The sequence below is a fragment of the Herpailurus yagouaroundi genome, unplaced genomic scaffold (assembly GCF_014898765.1).
Source record: "Herpailurus yagouaroundi ecotype Mexico unplaced genomic scaffold, PumYag 29, whole genome shotgun sequence".
Taxonomy (NCBI): Eukaryota; Metazoa; Chordata; class Mammalia; order Carnivora; family Felidae; genus Herpailurus; species Herpailurus yagouaroundi.
The window spans coordinates 25,967,056-25,982,065 of NW_024412377.1; the positions used below are offsets into that span (position 1 = coordinate 25,967,056).

The 15,010-nt window shown below is 40.5% G+C and overlaps 1 protein-coding gene across 2 annotated transcripts in view; it reads left to right on the forward strand.

The window, feature by feature from the left end:
• NPR3 (natriuretic peptide receptor 3) overlaps positions 1–14,724 on the forward strand; it is a 78,142-nt gene extending 63,418 nt beyond the window's left edge. The window contains exons 5-8 of one of the 2 annotated variants that reach the window (XM_040494875.1): positions 4,605–4,699; positions 6,064–6,199; positions 8,098–8,185; positions 9,222–14,724. In XM_040494875.1, the coding sequence (XP_040350809.1) occupies positions 4,605–4,699; positions 6,064–6,199; positions 8,098–8,185; positions 9,222–9,333 (431 nt within the window). In that variant the 3' untranslated portion in view covers positions 9,334–14,724. The remainder of the gene's footprint in view (positions 1–4,604; positions 4,700–6,063; positions 6,200–8,097; positions 8,186–9,221) is intronic. The other variant, XM_040494876.1, reaches the window with a different exon arrangement.
• Positions 14,725–15,010: the final 286 nt, after the last annotated feature.

The window sequence follows — 15,010 nt, forward strand, 5'->3', positions numbered from 1 at the left end:
ACTGTTCAAAGTGCTGAGGATTCAGCAGTGAGCTAAAGACCCTCCCTGCAATCAGTTGAGCTTTCCAGGTAGTGGAGGGAACTGGTGATAAACAAACAAATACACCATTTCAGGGGCAATAAAATAAAGCAGGGTAGGGAGATAGACAGTGACAGGAGGGGGTGGTGGGAGGACTGCTAATTTAAAGAGAGTGGCTGGGGAAGGTCTCTGGTACGTTGAAGTTGAGTAGAGACCTGAGTAAAGTGAAAGAAATTATGTAGATGTTTAGGAGGGAACATTCCAGACAGAGCAGTGAACACAGAGACCTTGAGTGTATCTGGCGAGAGAGTGCTGAGTGGCCCCCCTGAAGAGCAAAGAGGCCTGTTGGGCTCAAGCACAGCACGTGAAGGGCAGTGTGATAGGAGCCACAGTCAGAGAGGGAGTGGGGGACAAATCACATGCATCTGGAAGCTGTGCTGGTGACTTTAGTTTGCACCCAGAGTGAGATAGAAAGCCACCAGAAAGTTTTGAGGGACATGATCTTTCTGAAGTCTTTAAAAGGAGTCCTTACGGGGACTATGTGGAAAATAAAGTATAGTATACTGATGGGTATCATTTAAAAACCACTGATATGGAGTACAGATTGCTGGACCAGGAGTTCAGGGAACCTGCATCCTAGCCACTGTCACAGTATTTTGGGCTTCTCTGTCATCCCCTGTATGAAGGAGTTGGACTAGCTGATGACCGACAAGATCCCTTTCAGTCCTACATCACACTAACTCTTCATGTGAGCCCTTTCATACACTGGGCTATGCTTACATCTATTTGCAATTCAATTAATGAAATTTTTCAGTGATGGGAACAAGTACTGCCAAGTCTAGATTTGGAGCGCGCACGCTCACACACACACACACATATTCATTTGGGACTTCAATGCACTCCATTGCCTCATCCTGCCCTCGTTTATTAGGAATGGTAGGACAGGGGCGCCTGGGTGGCGCAGTCGGTTAAGCGTCCGACTTCAGCCAGGTCACGATCTCGCGGTCCGTGAGTTCGAGCCCCGCGTCAGGCTCTGGGCTGATGGCTCAGAGCCTGGAGCCTGTTTCCGATTCTGTGTCTCCCTCTCTCTCTGCCCCTCCCCTGTTCATGCTCTGTCTCTCTCTGTCCCAAAAATAAATAAACGTTGAAAAAAAAAATTAAAAAAAAAAAAAGGAATGGTAGGACAGTGCTGAGAGGTCAAGTTCCAGTTGTCTGGGCAGCAAGTATGATGACAATTGGCTTTAGTTTCTCTGTGGTCGTTTTAGTGAATGTCACGTCTTACTTGACACTAGAGTAGCATCTACGTTAAGTTTAGACAGATTGTAGGACATGACAAACAAATAAGCCTCCAGGATTGTCTTGCTCAACTTGTGACTGCTTCAGTTGAGGAGCTGGAATCCAATCAGATAATTCAGGGGGCATATTAGGACAGAGTCAGATTTCCCAGAAGTTGTGCCCAATACACTGAGAAACTAGTGTGTGTGTGGACACAACCTTGGTAGGCCACATCCCATTTTTAGCTGTTCCTTACTACATGGTGTGGTCATTTGTTCTTGTTCTTCTGAAGGAGGTTGTTAAGGGAAGGGCAGGTGCCCACAAGGGCTGGAATTCAGCATTGTATAGAGGGCATGGACTAAATTTTCCCATAGGTCATCCTGATGCTTCCATTCTAGGGCCAGGTCTACACAGACAATATGAAATGAGTCCTAAAACAATCAACTATATAGCCGAGTCTAAACTTAGACTCTTATTTGTCCAGATATAAAGATAATTGAAGCCAATGTAAGTTTTGGGCTTGAATTATTTGGAAAGCCCATTTTATTTGCTAAACAATGATCAGTCTGAGGATAGCTCCCAAAAGAACTCTGAGAAATGGTCATTCTGTAAGTGACCATTAAATTGTTAAGGGAAAAATACTCTGGCTGTTATTTGACAAATTTGGATTTTATTACTGTGAAACCAATGACCGTCTTTCAAGGCTCTCAATAAATGGCCTGGGAAGAAGCTGCATTTCCTCTCTGTGGGAGAGGTCAGAGTGACAAGGTAAATAGGACTGTGGCTCAAACCTTGAAGTCCACTACAGGCCAATGGAAATGAGGGTGGAAAGTCTCATTACTTATGTACAGGAAAATTCTGCTGTCAGCTTGACAATCTCACCTTATACACAATACTCTCAGGTGAAGTCTCACTTGCTAATTGGCCACCCTGAGGGTTCTCACCCCATTTCTTGGCAGAATTGTAATCGCTTAAAGTGTAATGAGGTCTTGGATTACTAGGGCCACCTTGTCTTATAAAATACTCTACAAAACCCTTAGCAGAACACATCTTTCTTTATAAACACCTCTGAACAGGATAACAAATGGTTTTGGATAGACAATATGTTTGGAGATAAATATGATGTTTTCAAAAGATTTTAAAAAATGTTTATTTACATTTGAGAGAGAGAGAGACTGAGCACGAGCAGGAGAGGGGCAGAGACAGAGGGAGACACAGAATCTGAAGCAGGCTCCAGGCTCCAAGCTGTCAGCACACAGCCTGATTTCGGGCTTGAGCCCATGAACTGCGGGATCATGACCGAGCTGAAGTCGGATGCTTGAGTGAGTGAGCCATCCAGGTGCCCCAAGATAAATATGATGTTTAAAAATGACATATGTGACTTAAACGTTGTATAGGCTGTCAAGAATAAACAAGTTTAAGATAGGTGTATCCTCTGTAACCGGCATATATTAGAAAGACAAAAAAATCAAGATGAATGGTAGCTCCATTCTGTTTGCGGCAAAGTAGACTGAAGTCTGGAAAAATCAGTGGGCCCTCAAACCATAACCAAAAGGACAGTAAACCCAAATACTTGCCCTCTCCAAACCACACTAGAGGATGGAACTTTCCCTTGGGATCCCTTTTCCCAGACATTCATTTTACTTCCAGAGAGAATCAAATCAATAGAAACACTAAGAATTACACTGAACTTTAACACAGTTTAAAATGAAAGAAAACAAATTGCCTTAGTTAATTAGAATGTGGCTGACCTATGCATTCTCTTGCTTAGTTAATGAAAATTACAGTATAGACATTTAATATCAACTAATGATACATATTCTCTTTTACTGATTAGCTGTCTAAGCCACTGTTGCTAGCCAAAGCAAATTGAAATCCTTTGTGTGGGCACTCAGGCTTTCCATGCTCTGGCCATCCTATGCCAGCCTTACGTCTCACTGCTTCCTTCCACACGCATGGGCCACCTATCCCAGAATGTCACAGTCCCTCTGGTTCCTTTCAGCTTCCATGACTTTGTAAATATGAACAAGGCTGGCCTTTCTGCTTAGAATACTGCTACTTCCTGATGGCTGCTTGTCTAAATCATGGATTTTACTAGTATTCCTATGAAAGATCTGCTCTTTTACTGAATCCTCCTTGAGTCTCCAACTGGATGTGCCAGCTCCTTTTCTGAGTGGTGTGGGCATGGTCAGATGCCCTCTCCCAGATTCCGGGCACAGTAGTGGTGGTATTCCAGGCACACTAACAGTAGAAGAAAACAACTAACTTCTTTTATACTTGTGGTGGAAGTGTTTTACCTGTTGTAGCTCATTTAATCTTCTCAACAGTCTCTTGGCTGAGAGGTACTAGTGTACCTCTTTTACAGTCCTGAAGGTGGAGACCCAGAGGGCTAAGTCCTTGCCCAGGGTCACAGAGCTAGTAAATGTGAAAGCTAGGATTAAAATACATGCAGTCAGATTCCAGTGCGAACAAGTGAAATCCTTAGTCCAGGCTGCCCCTGTCTTGAGTGGGGAATGTGTCCAGTTCAGCACCTAGTAACGACCCAGAACTCATGTGGATAAACAACGAGTGACTTCATGTATCTATATGAGATGACAGATGTCAACTAAACTTACTGTAGTGATCATTTCACAATATACCCAAGTCAGACCTTTATGCTGGATGCTTGAAACTCATACAGTGAGGTATGTCAATTATAGCTCAATAAAACTGGGAAAACACCCCCAAAACAAAACACAATAAAAATGAATTAATGAACACAAGTAGGGTGAAGACTAGCTCTTCTTTAGATCTTGGCTCCCATGGCCTGTGAAGCAGGCCCTCTGCTCTCCTGTAAATTGAGTGTGCCTATAGTGATGCACATTCACTGAGTCCTGGGCCTGGAATGACTTCTATAATGTTTGGCCAGTGATAACACGAACTCATGACAGGTCTAGGAGTGCACCACACCTCCAGCCTCTCTCTCTTTGCAGTTTTTGTTTGTTTTTAATTCATACAAGACTCTGGGATAAGCATGCTGCTTTCAGGATTAGCCTTAATCTTTTTTTTTTTCTAAACATATTCCCCAAAGAGGGTCATTTATTTCTTTTTCTTTTCATTTTTAAATGGAGAAATGTTAAGAATTTAGGAATGCAGACACAGATGAAATTACAATGTCTTTCCAAATGCCAACAAAAATGCTCAGAGTCTGATGAGCTTCCCTGTGGCATGAGTTTGTTTAAAAAATCCTGTCAATTCATTTTCTTGTTTTTGTTGGCAGACAGAGGCCTTTGAAGTCACTAACTTGGAGTTCTTCCCGTCTCATCCTCTAGGTATTGCCGGGCAGGTGTCCATAGATGCCAATGGAGACCGGTACGGGGACTTCTCTGTGATTGCAATGACAGACCCAGAGGCGGGCACCCAGGAGGTGAGCGAATGAGACTCTGCCTCGGCTGCTCCTTCTGCTTGTTGAGGTTCCAAGGAATGCATTTGTTCTGGTGTCCAAATAGCTGTCCCCAGAGCAGCCTCCAAATAAAAATGAGCTGGAAATCTAGGAGTTTCCAAGTAGAGAGTGCTCCCTTCTGGTTGAGGGGATCCTGGAAGATTTCAAGAAATGGTTCCATGTTTATCCTGAGTGGGGAAATCCTGTTTCCAGTGGCCAAATGTGCTTCTTTGATGGCTCTCATCCAGGGTTGATATTTCCATAGCACTTGATGTGACCCTGGCCTAAAGGGCTTGCTGCTTTTCTCTTAGTATACATATATGTGGCCTTTGTGGGAGGAGCAGAGCCAGTTGGACCTGACACTTGCTGCATGTACTGAATGATTTTTCACCCTTGGAGTGGCCTGAGTCTCATGTGCATTCTAGTCTCTCCCTCTCTAAGGGGAGGATAGTAATAGTCTATTATGGGCTCGCTGTGAGGTTAAAGTACTTGGGACATGCTCCGTACATGCCAGTGATTGTTGTATTTTGGTGATTATCTAGAATTCTTTTTACTATGACATGAGCTAGGCTGTGAGAGCTTGCTGGCCCTCCTTCAGAAGACAGAGGGGGAGATGTCACAGGCCACTCAGGAGCAGTGTGCTGGTGCCCAGGAAAAAAAGAGAAACAGATCCTGAGAACCTGGGTGGGAAGGTACTTCTAGGTCAGGGCCCAGGTAGCTGATGGAACATCTGTTTGAACTAGGAACCGTGGGTGAACCTTGAAGTGAGCATCAAAGAAAACTGAACCAAGTGAAAAAAAAGTTGTCTGGAAATGGGGTGCAAATGGGATAAATTCAGCAGAGAGGAGAATGTAACTCTCGAAATCAGGGAATAATCTTCCAAACAGAGGAGGGTGAAACAGGATGTTCCTAAAAGATACTTTTGACCCTTTATGTGCCCAGCTAATTGAGTGGTATGAGGCTGTGTACCTGGACTGGCTTAATCTGGGTATGAGATGCCTGACTCTCTCCCACATCCCTAAAAGTAACTGGGGCCTTACAAAGGGCTGCCTGTGTGTGGGCTGCTCTGTGGCAGACGGGTCAAGCAGCACCTCCTCGGATGAGCGAGGGAAGAGCCATGAGTTCCAAGATTATTGTTTTCTGTGTAACCACTTTCCTGCCATGGGGAGCCACAGTTCTCCTTCAATTATGCCTCCTTTGAAAGCACCATCAGTGACCACAAATCCTGACTTACAAAGTCCACAAAAACACATCATTATAGTCAGTGTCACAGGGGAGCCCACCCTATGCCTCCTTTGGAAACAGATAACTTCGACCTTTCAGTTTGCATGTTTTCTGCTTTTACGTAGGTTATCGGTGATTACTTTGGAAAAGAAGGTCGTTTTGAAATGAGGCCGAATGTCAAATATCCTTGGGGACCTTTAAAACTGAGAATAGATGAAACCAGAATCGTGGAGCACACAAACAGCTCTCCTTGCAAATCATGTAAGTTTAGAGACTTAACTTGTGCTGTGTTTCACCATCTTTAATGTCAGTGTTATGCAAGTTTAAAAGACAGATGTTCTCTAGGAGCTCATGTTCTGAACGTTCAGCTTTCTTTTTCCGATGTGGTAAAACCCAGGGGAACAGTTCACGAACTGGCACCCCACCTTCACCAGAGGTTTCTAGGTCTTTCTTCTCTTTCATCTTTTCCCAAAATGCTAGATGACTTCTCCCTATTACTCCATCTCTTACTATGTATAATCTCTTAGCATCTGGCCTTGCTAGTTGGGGAAAATAAAAAGATCAAATAGTAAATGTGTAGCAAGTCTCAGTCTGATCTTCAGAGTTTGTTGGTACCTTCCTACCCCTCAGACTTAAACACTCCCAAATTTACAAATTAGCAAATAAGTGTAAAATATATTATTCATGAGAAGCCTTGTCATAAAGATAGAAGCAAGTGGACATTCTTTTATTTTTAATTAAAATTTTTTAGTGTTTATTTATTTTTGAGAGAGAGAGAGAGAGCACGAGTGGGTGAAGGGCAGAGAGAGAAGGAGACACAGAGCACAGAGCCTGATGTGGGGCTTGAACCCATGAATCATGAGATCATGACCTGAACCAAAGTCAGATGCTTAACTGACTGAGCCACCCAGGTGCCCCAGCAAATGGACATTCTTTTTTTTTTTTTTAATTTTTTAACATTTATTCATTTTTTGAGAGACAGAGAGCACAAGCAGGGGAGGGGCAGAGAGAGGGGGAGACACAGAATCCAAAGCAGGCTCCGGGCTCTGAGCTGTCAGCACAGAGCCCAATGCAGGGCTTAAACTCATGAAATGCGAGATCATGACCTGAGCTGAAGTCGGACACTTAATGGACTGAGCCACCCAGGCGCCCCACAAGTGGACATTCTTATAAGGAGCTTAACCAATAGGAGACTGTTGGAAATCATTGCTTTAGAGAGACCCTTTGATAAGCTAGTGAGGGAGAACCAAGTGAATATTGATCTTTCAGGCCAGTTGGTCACTTTAGGCTAATGTATTTATGCTTATTATTTTGGGTCCAGCCTTCAAACCATGTTATTTATGTATATGCAATAATTACGGGGAGGAGTAGGGCAGAAGTGTGTTAAGAACATTCTCTGGAGTTACTGGACATGGGTTTGAAATCCCACCCTTGTCACTTACTGGTTTTGTGACCCTAGGAATATTCCTTTACCTCTTTAAACCTCAGTGTTCCCATAGGTAAAATGAAAAAAATGCGCCCAACTCTTAGAGCTGTTCAGAGGATTAAATGAGATAATGCATTAAAGGCTGACACTATACTGTTTATATAAAGCTAGCTTTTTGTCATGTTTATATAATAACTGGGACACTACTGAATTTGATTGTTTCAAGTTGTTATTCCCATCTTTGCAAAGCTATATAGGACATTTTGACATGAAACTCTGGCTCTGGTGAGAGAACATCTAAAAACAGAATATTAACCCAGTGCATTTTTCACCAAATCTTCTAGCACTTTGAAGTGTCATCATCCATCTGTGAAAGTAAGATGTGCTGGGTCAGTCCCATGGTGTGTCCAGTTGTCTTCTCTGACTATGAACTCAGTGTGGATGTGTCTAAAACTTCAGTCCTTGTGCTCCTCAGATACTTTTGGAACCTGCTTTTTCTCATTGTTCTCACTCTCTTCGAGTGGTATGTTCGTCCATCTGGTCCTTTCTTAAATGCTTCTGAAGCTCTGCGCTTAGCAAACAAATGAAGGTGCAGGATCCCCTAGAAAATCTTTCTTAAAAAAAGGGAAAATTTGCCTCAAGTGGGAAATTGAGATACACCTTCCAGTGAATGAAACTTGAGACATTTCTGTTTCTCAAAATGAACTCTGATTATCTATGTTTCTTTTTTAAGCAGGTGGTCTAGAAGAATCGGCAGTGACAGGAATTGTTGTGGGGGCCTTACTAGGAGCTGGTTTGTTAATGGCCTTCTACTTTTTCAGGTGAGAACTGTTTTTATCAAGTTTTAAAATTCACTCTCCTTTATTGCCCTTGTCACTTGCCTTTGCACAGTCCTCCCTATGACTTGTCTATATCTTGCTCTTACCCCCAAAGCATGGTGGTTAAAAGAACTAAGCTGTTCTTCTGTGATGGTCTTTGTGACCCTGGTGGTTTGGTGGTCAGTGGGTTAGCATACTGGGTAGCGGGTCAGGCTTTCTGTTGCATCCCCCTGTCGGCCACAGAGCCACTGCTATCCTTTGATCACAAATATTCTGGCACAAATTCCTACTACCCACCAAATGTGTAAGTAGAGAGGGAATGTAGACAAAGGAGAAACAACTTCCCTATTCTTAAGCTTCCTCCAATTCAGAAATAGGTGTCTGAGTTCACCTTCTGAAGAGGAGGAGGTGGCCCTTAATCTACACTCTCAGGCTGGTGTGTGCTCAGTTTGGAGAATCCATGTGCTTAATTATCACTGTGGTTAAGCCCCAAAGCTTGTAAACTTGTAATATTTATGTGTGTTCAAGATACTGATAGTCCCAAATGATGAGAGCGATTCATTCCTTTGTAATCTTTGGTGATTGAGTTTGTGGCTTATTCTCATGTCATTAGACCAAGATTTCTTCATTTCTGTATGGAAATTTAACTCTGGGTGTATGTGATTCTTTGTGGGAACAATTGTATTCCTGTTCCTTTGGTCACAGTATACTTAGTCTGATCTTTATCTAGGGCACATCCTGGGAGTTAGGGAGAGCTTCTGTGGCAGAACAGACAAGACTTAACCCACAAGGCACCCAGGGAAAAAGGGGGAGGTTTGTTCTATGGCATTTCAGAAAGCATGCCAATTTTCCTCCTTGAAGAAGTGCATAATGCCTTGGGGCACACAGCTTTAATCTCTGACCAGGGTTTCATATTCTGTCACTTCTCATTTATCAACCCAAACCCAGATGTCCCTTGAGGGCATTCTTTGTAAGAGAAACCATAGTATTTTGTAGCCAACTGAGGTTTTATTACTGCATTCACTTTCCCTTTACCCAGGAAGAAATACAGAATAACCATTGAGAGGAGAAGCCAGCAAGAAGAAAGTAATGTTGGAAAACATCGAGAGTTACGGGAAGATTCCATCAGATCCCATTTTTCAGTGGCTTAAAAGAAAGCCTTTTCTTTTGCCCTGAGATTCTTTAAGGAGATAGATGGGATGAAAGACATCAATGGAACAGAAGGGGCGCTCTTGAAGAACTCATTCTTTTAAGCAGTTAGTCATTTTTGTTGTATAATTTCTTTAGAAGCTCAGGAACTATTATTAATCACCATATGCCTCCTGGCCTTTCATCTCATGACAAGCAAATATGAGAATATAACATCACTCTGTTTAAATAGTCATACTGTTTCAGGGCCTATGATTAGATTTATGTTTTGAAAATGCGATGTCTCCATATCTTGATGGCTTTTGGGGACATTTCAAATAAGGCTACAACGTGTGGTTTTCTTAAATGAAATGTTTTATAGCTAGAATAAAATCATTTTTAAAGTAGAATATTCTTGGAAAGAATTTAACATCCAAAAAGAAGAAAATGTAACGAAAAATCTCAAGGTTGGAAATACAGCATTCCTTTTTCTAGTGCTGCTGGATGGATTTGAGGTTGAGGAATGCTCTGTCCAATGTATATATTCAGGTCCTGATGTCATATCTTGAAAAAGGATTTCCTGCCTGTCTCCTTCAGTGTCTCATAAAAGCTATTCTGGAAAGTTGTAACTATTAATAAGATAAGAGGATTTATATAAGAAAGGCAAATCTAAAATGTTTCATTTTTTAATGTAAAAAAACCCTATTTCACACTAACATTTTATTTTTAGGTATTTTTAATCTTATATTTTGCTATTAGAAAATGTGTCTATTTTTTCATTTTGGAGATTGAATTTCACTTATATTTTAAAAGCATAGGTAAAGTGTACCACAAAACAACGATGATGAAAGATGCTTCTCTTTTTCTCTGTTTCCCTCTTGCCCTTGGTTATAGCCAAATGTCAATTGCTGCTTTAATTACAGAGACCTAGAATTGTATTCAGATCACAGACTCTACAGGAGTATAACAATTTACCTGTTTTATTTTTTATTATTATTTTTTTAATATGAAATTTATTGTCAAATTGGTTTCCATACAACAACAATTTACCTGTTTTAAATGCAAGTTATTTTCAGGATGGACCTCTTCCAGTTCTGGTCAAATGATGAGTTTCAAGATAAAGGGTGGAATTTATTGGAATTAAGTATGGTTTAAGGCAGCCTTTTCCCTCAAGAACAACTTTATAAAGAGTATTAGAATTTAACAGTAAGCACAGAGATGATAAATTTAAAAAATGCACACATGACGTTTTACTAAAATTCAGTGATGTTTTGGTTAAAAGAGGGAATCTAGATAGCTTTTATATTCCTTTTTAGTTGATTCCACAAAGCTTAATAGTCATCCGCTAATAACCCGTGTAACGGTGGGTTATGGGTGTATATGTAAGGGATTTGAACAGAGTTGAATAGGTATTTGCCGAATACCTACTTTGCACCCAATACTCTGCACAGAGGTTTAAACTCAGGTTGCCATTTTTGCTTATAATTTATGGAGAAAACAGTGAGAGAAGAATAGGAAGTTGCCAGATTAGTGTACCATCTTGTAATTATGTCACTAGGGGCTTTCCTCAATAACATTCTGAACATCTGGAAAATAGTTTTAAAAATTATCTTAATGACTATAAAAGACCATGTATAGAGAGGAAAATAGAGGAGTTAGAATAATTCCTTGGTAGTGATGGAGGTCGTAGTTGACACAGGTAATAGTGGAGGCGGAGAGAGTGAAAGCTGTGTGTCTTGGAAGCTGGCCGAGGTTGCTTCCCAGGAGGAGTCTGCCTCTGTCACTCCTACTTCAACCGGCCAATGGATTATTTCAGTGAATGAATTATTTCTGTATAAGGCATATTTTCCCTCCACGTTTAAAAAATAGGATTCAGGCAGTTGGAGAGCACATAACAGAATGAGCTATGATCAACCGAAATGACTATACTGTAGTTCTCCATAGTGGATGTGAAGGAAAAAGTGCTGACTTCAAAAAAAGATGGAAAAAGAAGGCAAGAAATGCAAGCTCCAGAAATTCCAATGTAGGAAGAGAGTTTGGGAGGTATAATCTAGAAAAGCAAAACATTTAACAGCTCAGGACTCCTTAAAGTGAAAACATAATGGAAGGTTTGCGTCTATCTTATTTTCGTGAATTGAGAGCTTATTTCTCTCTAATTTTTATTTTTCAATGATATTTTCAATGTATTTTAGAGATATTCATTTTATACCATCTCGTGTTCGTAAAAAAAAAATTAAATTTCAAGCCTATGTGCTTATTACAGGGGAAAAATCACTCTACCTGGTTGTAGTCTTTGGGTATAAATGTTTCTAACCTTTCTGGAATTTATATAGGGGCCCATTAACTCTAACATTTTTAAAGCAAATATCTTTTATTTCCTACTTCAAGTAGTAGAATAGTTCTAAACTTAATATTTTACACCCAGATAAAATGGTAGAATTGAGATTTTGAGTCTTTTAAATGTGGCGGAACAAATCATGAGGTTTCTCGTATGTGCATGCCATTCTCTTCCAATCTTAAAGCAGTTCTTTCTGATTGCTTCTTTACATGTCTGGTTTCACTTCTTTCCTCCTTGAAATCATCCATGTGTTACCAAAACTCTGTTAAGTTTTGAAAACTCTTTTATGTTGGAAAACTTTGCTAAAAGTATAGATGTTTGGCCCAAGCTTACCCTGGGTTAAGACCTCTGGAAATTATAATTTGGGATTTAAGTTCCTAGGTGCTAAACAGCACCTTTGACAACTAGTCATTCATACTCCACCAGAAGCCACATATCATACAGTAAAATGAGTAAGGCTTTAGTTCTTAAATCACCCTATAAATTTTTACCCTGAAATCTAGGGTGTTCAGATTTCAAAAGGGAAACTTCATCAGTATTTTTCATCCGGACAAACAAGCTGATGTTTATATAGGTCAGAATGAGTATATACTTTCTGTATATACTTATGGTGTTGGAAATAAGTATAGGTTTTATGGTCATCATTGTCACCTTCTTAGGGATTTTTCCCCCCCTGGACTCAAAAATAAAAGCCTTCCCCAGATGATCATTTCTATCCAGAAAGAAATTTCTGTATAGAGTGCATACAGGCTGATCACAGATTCCATGAGGAAGCCCCTACAGCATTACATTTCTCCGAACTGTCAGCTTGTCCCTTTCCTGAACTACATACATGGTTCCATAGGCTTTAAAATAGTTTTTTTTTTTTTTTCATTTCAGATGCTATATTTAGTGGAGGGAGAAGAGAAAGGCATGGAAAGATAATGCCCGTTTCTCCTCTTCTCTAAAATTCAGATTTTTACTTTACTCACAGGCTTCTAGAGTTAGCTTATTCCAGGTACCTGTGTCCCCCTTTTCCCTAATTTACCACTTTCCTTCTGGTTGGTACTGATTTTGGAAGTGTAAGATATGCCATTGGCAGGGAAATTAAAGCTATTGTATAGACCTCATACAGTGACAATTCAGAAAGTCGTTTCCGTGGCATCACCACCTTCTTGTGAGTGAGTATACTGGGCTATTTGTGGAAGTCTGTTTAGGACGCCAAGTAAAATATTATACCACCAGTATTAAGGGGGTGTTTATAAATTGAAAGGAATGCGGACCTATGTTTCTTGGGACACAAAGAACCCAGATCCTGAGTGGATACAGGATAAAGCCAAACACCAACCAAAATCAGGCCTCTCGATCTGTATTTCATGGGTTTTGTTTAGTTATGCCCTGTTGGTTAGTGCTTCATGGAGAAGCTGAAAATGGGCTGAATTTCTTCTTCACTGGAACAAACTGAAACTGTCTGAAAACATGGAATATGTTTGGGGGCAGTGAAGAAGCATAGAAAATGAAGAAGATGCTGTTCAGAAGGATCTGTTTCCTTTTCAGTTGATCTTTAAACTACAGAATACCCAGTAGTTTAGCCCATCTTCAATAGCCAGACTCAGCAAGAAGCTTGGGACACACCCAGCAAGAAAAGTCAAGAGTTTGATCCTCCGAAAGAAACAGAAGAGGGTGGCATTGCAAGCTGCCACTGTCTTTACCACCCCTTTCTCCCCTACTCCCTCTGCCCACCCCTCCACCATCCATCATGGCTCCAAAGATGCATCGGCATCTTGCCCATGCAGGTAGAGACTTGAGTAGGACCTCTGCACTTCCTCAGAGGGAAAGAAGAGAAAACAGTGCTGCCTATAAGAATGTAGCTGGCTTTGGATCAGAACCCTATGTATGCTGACTTGACCACACATGCTCTCGGGGCAGTTCAAGCCTGTGATGTGCGTATATTCCAACAAGCCTGGCTTTGGTTTTCAGCATGTAGATCTCACAAATGTCTCTTGCAGGCATATCCCACAGCTAGACTCTAGGATTAAAATGACTTTCAAAGGGTGCTGGATTGTAGTTTGTTCAAATTTTTCATTAACCACTAACGTTAATTCATACCAAAGGGAAAGCAATTCTAAACCAGCTGATGCTGTTAATGTTCATGTTGTAAACTACTTCAAACACGGTGAAAGGGTTTCAATGGGAGCTGAGTCTCGGAAGTAAAAATCTGTATGTTATAATAGCTCTTTGATGTATCAGGTGTGGAATGATTTCTAGGGGAAAGATTTGAACAAGCAAAATTAAGAGTTAGCAGAGATGCTGTTGCTTTGATTCACATGTTTAAAGATCTAAATTTTATGCACAGGAATAAAGGGCCCTTCCACCAAGGGTGTAAATCATAACATAGACTACCAAATTTTGTTTGCTAGGGGAACAAAGCTGTCATACAATAATTGGGCAGAAAATGTTGAGAAAGAGGAAAATTTGGATTTCAAAACCAGATACTCTATTATTTAATGCCGACATCTGACAAAGTTCAGTGTGGTGTGTCTTACTTATAAGACAGTGATAAGGCGCTCCCAATAACATGCAGATGCTGTGAGTTTGCAGACCTTTTTGCTGGGTCCTGGGAATCTGAGCTTTGTGTCCTGTGTGTGGTGAATGGTTGAAACCAAGAGGACATGGAACAGACACTGTGGAGGATTGCTTTTGTAGCCTCTGTCTTCTGGGCCATTTATTACTCATTGTTATCTTAAATATAGGACTACCAACCAATATAAATCTACCATGAGGGTGGTAGAAAAGTAAAATAAGAGCTGCACAAGCTACATACAATTTATTATTCTAATGTAAGTAGAACTATCTGCATATAATGTGATTTAATTTATTGTTTTGTGTGGAAAATGAAAGTTAATGACTGTGGATATAACCCCTGTTTTGTATAATATATTTTTATTTCTGGTGCAAACTGGTCATTTAAAGTATCTACTTCATTTGGTGTTTGGATATAAATATGTATGTTCTTGTAAATGTTTCTATTAAGCAAGAATGCCACATGCTCACACTATAACAATGGTGTTCTCATTAAAAATACATCCCACAGAAACTTTTTCCTGTTTATAATTCAACCAACATACACTGCACATATCCATATTCTCTGGGGACTTTGTTTTCCTAGGGGGAGTTTAAGTAAAGATCAATTAGTAGATGTGATGAATTGTACTGCTTGAATGGTACCCATGAAAGAACTCAAGAATTTCTGCCCAGCAAAGGGAAATTTATAGAAATAAGAAAAAAAATTACTATTATTTTACTTGTTTATATTTTGTTATATATAGAAAGAGAGATAGCATGAGTCGGGGAGAGGGGCAGAGGGAGAGAGTGTCCCAAGA